This window comes from Lonchura striata, chromosome 1 (genome assembly GCF_046129695.1).
Source record: "Lonchura striata isolate bLonStr1 chromosome 1, bLonStr1.mat, whole genome shotgun sequence".
Classification (NCBI taxonomy): domain Eukaryota; kingdom Metazoa; phylum Chordata; class Aves; order Passeriformes; family Estrildidae; genus Lonchura; species Lonchura striata.
Genome location: NC_134603.1, coordinates 123,450,885 through 123,459,934, shown reverse-complemented (window position 1 = coordinate 123,459,934; position 9,050 = coordinate 123,450,885). Strand labels below are relative to the sequence as shown.

Here is a 9,050-nt window from a genome sequence, read left to right as displayed (position 1 = left end):
CCCTGATGCTGAATGTGTTCTGCCAGTGGCACGTTACATTTTTCTTTGGAATGGTACATATTCCATGGCTAGGCAGGGATGCTGGCACAACCTTTGGAGCCTGGTGCTACCTCAGCCAGGGATGATGATGCCCCCTGGTCCTGGCAGCCTCACTTAGGTGAAGACAAGCACTGATTCCAATAATCCATCTTGTATGCATTCGGGTGAGTAAATAAATAACTATTGGCCTTCACATCTTCCCTGGAAGATTTAGTAGCACTTGAGTTCCTTTCCAAGATTTTTCCTACCCAGCTCAGTGCTACACCGTGTTGTGAAAGCCCCAAGCAGGGCTCTCCATTAGCAGTTCTGTTTTGCCTGAACTCCTTAGCTGCCTGGAAGCAGGAAGATGCACAGCCGGAGCTGGAACCAGCTGAATCCCATTTTGCCACAGTAGTTGTGACAATCTCGGTCAAAAAAGCCTCATGAGTTGTATCCAAATTCATGCGTCTACCAAGGCTTTCTCAGCACATTTTGAAATAATCTTAAAACAAAACAAAACAAAAGGAAGTATACACAGAAAAGGCAGCTTGAAAAGAAATTTTAGGTTACCGTTCAAGTATTCCCCTTAAACAGTGCTAGCCAGCTAAGAAATCATAATCAGGCGAAAATGAATGAATAAACCAGGACTGGCTAAAGATTTAAAGTGTTATCACGGCATGGGAGCTTATTGGCTCCCAGAAGAAGCACAGTTTCTCTTGTCAGGCAGCTGAAAACAGTCACACGGACAGCGGTGGAGTCAGACTCATTCTGTCTAAGTCAGCTAAAGAGAGCACCACTCACCTATACAATGAAGCAAGACCTTTCTTCGCCCTGCAATGCAATTTTTCCCTGCCAGGCAAGTAGGAGTCAAGGGCTTTTTCACCACGTTTAAAATAACCATTACCTTATTGACAAGATTAATCCAAGTCAAACCAATGCATTAAACTGTTCGTTTCCATTTCTGATGCCAACACCAGCCAAGCACAAGGTGGATGAAACAGCACGTAGTGGACTTGTGTTTCAAGCGTTTAATTCTTTTGTACAGAATAATCTTTATTACTAGCATTTGGCACTGTTATACATTACACCAAAAATCCACAAATTGTACATGGACTCAAACTACTTAGACGGTGCCAAATATGAAGACAGCAACAGCCTTTATAGCAATATTTCTTTAAATAAATGCAATAGGGAATGTGGAGAAAAACTAATAGATCACAGCTACTGAGGGGGCTACACTTAAAACCAGTTAAGTTACCTTTGATACATAAAACATTTTCCATTAGACAGCGTAAGGGGACTTTTTCATAAGTCTTTAACCTCTTGTAGACGTGTTCATTCTCCCATGTTGGTCTGTGTGTGTATACGTGCCTGTGCACCACCACACACACAAGCACACACAGAGAAATCCATGAACACACCACAAAACAGCGCTATTCAAGTCAGTGCCTTACACAAGTGTCTCACGAGCTCTTTACTTTGTTTTTAATGTTTTTTATTTTTAACGTGTTCCCTAAAAAAAAAAAAAAAAAAAAAAAAGAGTCCATCTTAGGTACAGAGAATTCGTCCATGACAGCATCCATCCCTCTCTTATACCGAGGGCAAGAGAGCGTTTCCATAAATAGAAAAAAATGATGGGCATGGAACCATTATCTATATACAATGTAGACAATCGTCCGGGTTTTGGTTTAAACATGTGCCCGTGCTTGGACACGTCTCGTCTTCCTTTTCTGCTCCTGTTTTGTTTTACACAGTTTGGTCCAAAAGGCCAGCCTCCACCTCGAGGCAGCTTGAAAACCCCAATAGATAGGTAAATATATATATATTTTAAAAACCACAACAACAACAACGACCAAAAAAAAAGCCAACCAACCAAAAAAAAAAAAAAAAAAAAAAAAAGACCAAAAAGACTCAAACCAAAAACCGTATTTATAGAGCAGCTGCGTTGGGTGTAGCCCCATCGAGTGGATGGGGGTGGCCCTGTGTCTGTGCTTTGGACTGCTGGCTCAGTGTGGACTGGTTTGAGGAACGCATCTTTGTGTTAGGCAGTTTATGGTCTTTCTTCCACTTCATGCGCCTGTTCTGGAACCAAATTTTGACCTGGCGCTCGGAGAGGCAGAGGGTGTGCGCGATCTCGATGCGTCTCCTTCTGGTCAGGTAGCGGTTGAAGTGAAACTCCTTCTCCAGCTCCAGGACCTGCTGTCTGGTGTAGGCAGTGCGAGACCTCTTGGGCTCCCCTCCGTTGTAATTGGGATTGACTGAAACATGCACGCACAGGCACACACATACACACGCGGAAAGAAGGAGAGGGGAAGGGATGGAACATAATCATTATATAATAACTTGACACCGGGTTCACATAAGATACATAAACGGCAAGAAAAATTGTTTCCCAGCCTATCGACAGTGGGGACAATCGAGGAGCAATAAAAAATGGTGATGGGCATTTGGGTTAGAAGAAAAGCTTCAAAGACACATGGCCCAGAGCCACTGCAGGGCAATTAAATTTATGGGGGCTATAATTACTGCCCTAACAGTTTGGCGTCTCGTAAATCTTTTGATAAAGGACCCCGGATACAAAAGGTTTCTCACTTTTTTCTTTTTTCTTTTTTTTTTTTCCCTTTTTTTTTTTTTTTTTTTTTTCCTTTACTATTAGGAAACGCAGACGGAGAAGGAGGGGAAAAAAAAAAGCCACACACGCACCGACCCATCCCGGTCCCGGGAGCACCCTCCCCCCTTCTCTCCTCTGCAGGCACATCCCCACCTCCCCCTGGCAAGGGCAACTCACCCGTGCTCACATGGATCTTCTTCATCCAGGGGTAGACCACCGGCTCCTTCCCCTTCAACCCGGGCAGGCTCTTGTCGGGCAGCAGCGGACAGGCGGGCCCGGTGCCGGCCCCGGCGGCGGGGGCTGCTTCGCAGCGGCGCTGCAGGGCATGGCCTGGGAGCAGGGGCTGGGGCGGGCCGGGGTGGCCCTTGGCGGGCGGCGGCGGCGAGGCGCCCGGGGGCGGCTGCTCAGGGCCCGGGGCGGCGCTGCCGGCGCTGCTGTAGCTGTAGGGCGCCTGGGGGTAGGAGGGTGCCTGCGCGGGGTAGAGCGCCTCGGGAGGCGGCCCCGGCGGCCCCGGCGGCGCCGCGGGAGCCTGGTAGCCCGGTTCCCGGCGCGGCCGCGGGAAGTACTCGGGCAGCGCCGGGCCCGGGTGCGCGGCGTGCAGGTGCGGCGGCGGCGGCGGCGGCGGCGGCGGCGGGGCGTGCGGGTGCGAGTGGTGCGGGTGGTAGCTGGCGGAGCTGCCGGCGCTGCCGCTGTGCTGCGTGTATTCCTCGCAGGGAGGGAATTTGGGCTCGATGTAGTTGGAGTTTATCAAAAACGAACTCATGGTCATTAATTTGTGAAGTGCAAAAATACTAATTTTTCTCGCGTTGTCGTTTTTCTGGGCTCGGCGAGGCCACTCCCCTTCCCCCCCCTTCCCTCCCTTCCCTCCCTCTCCCCCTCCCGCTGCTGTCAAGTGCTGCCGCTGCCAAAGTTTGGGCCTCCAGCCCTTCCCCCCCCCCTCTCCCCGCTGCACTCCCCTCCCTTCCTCTCTTCCCACCCCTGGAGCGCCTACAACACACACAAACACACACCCGCGCACACACACACCCGCACCCCCCGCCGCCCCGCCACCACCTGACCGCCAGCGCCAATTACCGCGCGGGGCCGCGGACCCCGGATCAGGAAATGGAAGAGGGACGAGCGGCCGCAGGGCAGCTCCGCGCCCGCGGACCCTTCGCGGGGACGGCGCCTCCCCCACGGGCGGCGGCTGGCTGGCGAGGGAGCGCCCCGCGTCCGCTCCTCACCAGCATCCCCGGCTCCTCCTGCCCGCCGACCCGGGCAGCGTCCAGCAGTCGCGGTGTCAAGCGAGATAAAACTAATCCGGCTTTGACAGTCTCCCACCCACCCCGCCCGCCCCAGCACTTTTTGTGTCTTCGTTCTCCCGTGGGAGAGTGTAGGAAGCAGGGCGAGGAAGCGGAGCGCAGCCCAGCTGCGTGATCCAGAAGGAGGCAGGCATTGCACAAGGCGTTGCACAATCCTTTAAACAAACCCATCTCCGAATGCCGGGGCTGCGCGCAGGCAGAGGGCGGCAGCGGCTGTCGGGCACAGGCCACCGGCCGCCCTCCAGGGTCTGTCCCCAGCGCCCCGCCGCTGCGGACCGCGGGCGGCCGCGAGCTGCAGGGACAGCCCTTTGCCCCTTTGAAGCTGGGCTAATTGGAGGAATAGACGCAAAAGTTAGAACGAAGGTCGCGGGCAGGCCGAGGAGAGTCCTCGAGGGGCTTGTGGGGTGTGAGGCATAGAGCGAGCCTGAAAATAACGGGGAACAGAGGGGAAAGGGAGAGGGGAAGACGGACACGACGGTACCAAACGCTTCCTACCGGGCTCACTGTGAGCATCCCTCCCCGCGGAGCAGAGCTTTCTAAAGTACGAATTTAAGTCCGTCGGTTTGGTGTGCCTCGTCTGGGGTTTATTTTTTAATTTTCACTTTCATAAGAAATCGCTAGTGCCTTCGCAGCAGTAGCTCGCAAACCCTGGTGTAGGAGGGAGAGGGCACTCGGGCAGTTCTGCGTTGCTAAAACTGAGACTGTTAACGGTATTTGCAGCTCAGGGGGAAACAAGACAACCGCCCTGACCTTAGGTAATTGAAATTTGATGGTTAAACTAATTACGCTCTTATTCTAAGGGGAAAAAAATACTTATTGAATGTCAGCTAGTCTGCCACATTTGGAGTAGGAGCGAACTTTTTCAGATTATTTTTTTCATCTGTACAGGAAGGAATATAAACAGATAGAAATATTTACCACACCCTTAGAGAATATAATTGCTGAGTGGCTAAATATCATCTGCTGTATGGGAAAATACTTCTAATATATCAAGCGTAAATATGATACAGTTTAGATCTTGCCTTCCTAAAGATATTACACTAACAGTTACCCTGGTTTAAATTCAGATTATTGTCTTTTGCAGTTTAATAGATAATGGATACGTGCAATAAAATTCTATTTGAATATATATTCTATCTAACAAGACACACAACGTATCGATTTATATTTTATCCACAGACACATAGGCACGCACATTGCATGCGGTTTGTAATATGTTAGAACATTTCCAGCACTTGGGTATACTGGGGTACTTATCTAAACAATCACTCATTTCCTCCTACTATCGAATGTCTAATTTGTAAAGAGAGTTAAAACACATTTACTTACTCATTTCTAACAGCACATCTATGGAACTCTAACTGGCGTAATAGATAAGTTTCTCTATTTACTCTGCGTGGAAAGGAAATGCGGTTACACACACGCGGTTGCACACAGAGACAGCCGCAACTGCTCAACAGCACACATTTGATAGAAAAGGGGACATTGTTTTATTTATATTCCAAACAACAAAACAACAGCAACCCATTTCCTAAAAGAAAAAAAAAAACAAAAAAAAAAAAACCACAAAAAACAAAAACCTCCTATCTGCATGACTATTAAAAAGAAAAGATCGCCGAAGTCCACCACGACAGCATTTTCCCGGTATAAAGAGATACATGCACACATATGAGACGCATACATACAAATACCTGCCGGCTAGCACCAGACGAATTACACTGGGGTATCGTAAATATTATCCTCGGCATAAGTCCTGAGGCTCTATGGCCGGAGCACTACAGCGGGCTGCCGTGTTCCCACGCCACAGTAAAACGCAACGAGAAGTGTTGTCTCGGTTGGTAAGATCAGCGCTATATTGGGAGAGTTGACCGGCCTCTGCTTCATATAATTTACTGTGATTAGATCTCAAAGTTTCACCGTGTCCTTTTCTACAGTAGGGCTCTGGCGCTTGGTTACAGAGAGAAGGAGTCAATTTTGTATAGAGTGTAAATCTGCAAGGTGACCTGAGCTGCCCAGCTCAAATCTGTTTTTTTCGTGTGGTTCTCTTAGTCTGTGAAGATGTGCTGAGGCAGGACCTCCAAAAGGCCTGTTCCGTGTCTTTCTGGTTTTGTTATCATAAACAAGAACCCAGCCAAGACCACCAAGTGTTATCTTGCACACAGCCATTTCGACATTTTACTGCAAGATTTATGGCTGTAATAAACAATCTCAAACCCTTTTTTCCCCCAGTACTTCCCTTTAACAAACTTGTACCATCACCCTAAATTCTTACAGAAGAGAAGGATAGGATAAAATAGACCAGCTCCCTTATTTTTCCAGAAAGACTAGAGGCTCGATTTCGCTGGAGAAGGAGACTTCAATCAATGAATAAAGAAACGAGAGTTTCCTGACCGAGGCTGGCCGAGAATGGGACGGGGACAGCACTGGAATTAAGTTGAGAGAGAGAGAGTAAATTTTCATGCACCAAGAAGAAGCAACTCAATACATACCAAAAGAGGGGGGAAAAGGGGATCCCTCTTTTTCCTGTGAAATAGACAAACATTCCTGTTACCCTCCACATTCGCAGCTAAAATGTAATTACCACGAAAGAGAAAATAATAATAACAACAGCAATAATAATAGTAGTGTAATAATAATAATAACAATAATAATAACAACAATAATAATAATTCAAGTCAACCTCTTGCCGTGCCGGGCATCCTCCACCGAGAGCGGTAGGAGGAGGAAGAATCACACTAGCAGCCTGGTTTGACTTTGATTTGAACCATTTTGAATATATTTAGTCCCAGCTTTCCCCTCTTGAATGCGAGGCTGTCCCAAGTTTCAAAGTGACCGAAAAGTGACACCGTGTGCATTTTGTTTCTTATTAATCTTACACATTGACAGTCTTTGTTAAATAACAAGGCGTGCCCTTCACCAGGCGACATTTTCATATTTGTTAGACGCGGTGACCTGAAGTTCACCTCGGCCTTGGACTTAGTTTTTCTAAAAGGTCTATAACAGTGTCTTTTAGATAGCAGGGTGCTTTGCCCAGGTCACTTCTTCTAAGGGAAAAATAAGAAAAAAATCGAGGGAAAATGTAAACGTTATGGAATGTATCGACTGTATTCCTTTCTTTGTTCCTGGGAATGATAGAGCCCCGAGGCTGCTCCTGCCTCCGCGGATGAGAGCGTCCTTCCCGATGGGCGCTGCCGGGGCAATGGTGGCATTTTTGCCCCAAGTTCACATTTGATAAAAGCAGTGGTTTCCCTGGCACTGGGGCTCCTTTTAACAACGGGATGGTTGGCGGGGTTTGCTCGCTCTGTCCTGGTGCGCTTAAATAAACACACGTAAAATGTGATTTGTGCCCGGATTTTAAATGAATGGCCTTTTGAGCAGACCTTCCACGCCAGAGAGCAGCGTGCTGAATGCAGAGAGTAAAAGGACAGAAAAAGTTCGTCTCAAATTATAAACTGTTCTGTTCTAGCCTGTTGGATTTTTTTTTTTTTTTTTTGGGGGGGGGACGACAATTTAAATAATAATTGAAATTAGTAAATATTTATGTAAGTCACGGTTTCAACTTACTTAAAATTATTCTCATTGATATTTTTATTCTAAACCAGATTTAAAATATGAAATCCTGACCACTAATTGTTTTAGTGAGGAAGTAAATGGATTTCTGTCACCTACTCTTGAGTAAGCCGATTATAGTAACAACTTTCATTCTGGGTATATCAAAGACGCATTGTTATTCTTGGAAACAATCCGCCTGCTATTCTTTAACAAAATAGATATTTGGCTACGGTTTTTAGCTTGTTATCAGGCTTCGGTCTTACACCAAATAAATAGTCTGGATGTGAAAGGTTATATACTATCTCCAGAGCGGGCAGGATCCTAAACGTGCAGTGCCAGGGCTCGCTACAAGTAAGCAGCAGCAACAACTTGTGAACAGCGTCTACACGCCGAGCAAACACTTGCATTACACACTTTCCAGGCTTCAGCAGGTACTTTAGGCACAATCTCCGATAATCACTTTGGCTAATCTGATATCTAACCTCTCGCGTACTTGTTCCCAAGATACAGCGCTCGCCTGCCACGATCCAGCTGTATCTCTGGCAAATAATTCACGCGTACCAGTTACACAGAGGCCGGTGTAGGCTGCTGCCTTGGGGGTGGAAAGGCAGCAATGCGTGGTTGAGGTGCGCTTTTCCTTGGATTTCCTTGTCGCACTGTCCCCTCCTCCACACCTTTCAGGTCTGATTATGGCTATATTCGAATATCCTTTCCCTTTTCCACCGACCCCTCAGCCTTAAAATTTCAAGCTGAATCCCATCTGCGATTATGTCCTCCAAAATTAAGTTGCTTGAGCAATATTGGTTAGTTCTCCCTGCAGACACGTCTAACCAAGAAACTAAAGCTTTTACTCAGAGGCGGCACTGGGAACAAAAAAATCCCAGCAATGTGGGAATCTCTCCGCGCTAAGAAATTCCACTAAACTTTTTCTTGGAAGGGTGAAGAGGGGTGGGTGGCGAGAGGAAAAACAACGCGTCCTACTCCCAATTTCGCTGGGAACTGCCGCCTTGGGTAATTCCAGGAGCCTGTGAGAACCCTCCAAATCACGGAGAGGCGCAGGGAGCCAGCTTCTCCGTAATATTTTCCATGGGTATCGCAACACGGCTCTACCGCTCCGCATTTTAAACGAGCTCCTTCGGACCAAACATATAGCCCGTATTATCTCCGGCATGTCCTGTTTAAGCACAGTTTAGCGGTCGCTACAGAAATGAGAGCAAAAACAAAGACGCGGCTAGAATCGATACACGCGTTAATAGCTTCGCTCCTATCTTATCTTCCTGCCATTTTGCAAAGTGAGAAGGCTTAACATTAAACCTCTTAGAGCAGGTTATTATATAATAAACAAGGGTGAGGCATTTTGCTACCTGACTTTTGGAGGAGTCAACATCTGTGGCTTCTGCGGGGGTAACACGCGTGTTTACCTGCCGCGGCTGAACCCGAGATATTCAGACACAGAAGTGGCTGATAATTCAAGATGAAATACAACGTGTATTACTCTTGAAAAGAGGAATTTTCTATCCTTTCCTTGGTAATTGAGGTCATTCAGCCAGTAGGGTTCACCTGGAGTC

The 9,050-nt window shown here is 47.6% G+C and overlaps 1 protein-coding gene across 1 annotated transcript; it reads right to left on the bottom strand.

The window, feature by feature from the left end:
• Positions 1 to 1,947: 1,947 nt before the first annotated feature.
• Positions 1,948 to 3,442, bottom strand: HOXA4 (homeobox A4). Its single transcript, XM_021538195.1, has 2 exons — positions 2,807 to 3,442; positions 1,948 to 2,276 (listed from the first exon to the last, which is right to left on the bottom strand). The coding sequence occupies exons 1-2, from the start codon at positions 3,396 to 3,398 to the stop codon at positions 1,948 to 1,950; spliced, it is 921 nt and encodes a 306-aa protein (XP_021393870.1). The 5' UTR covers positions 3,399 to 3,442.
• Between the last annotated feature and the right edge of the window lie 5,608 nt (positions 3,443 to 9,050).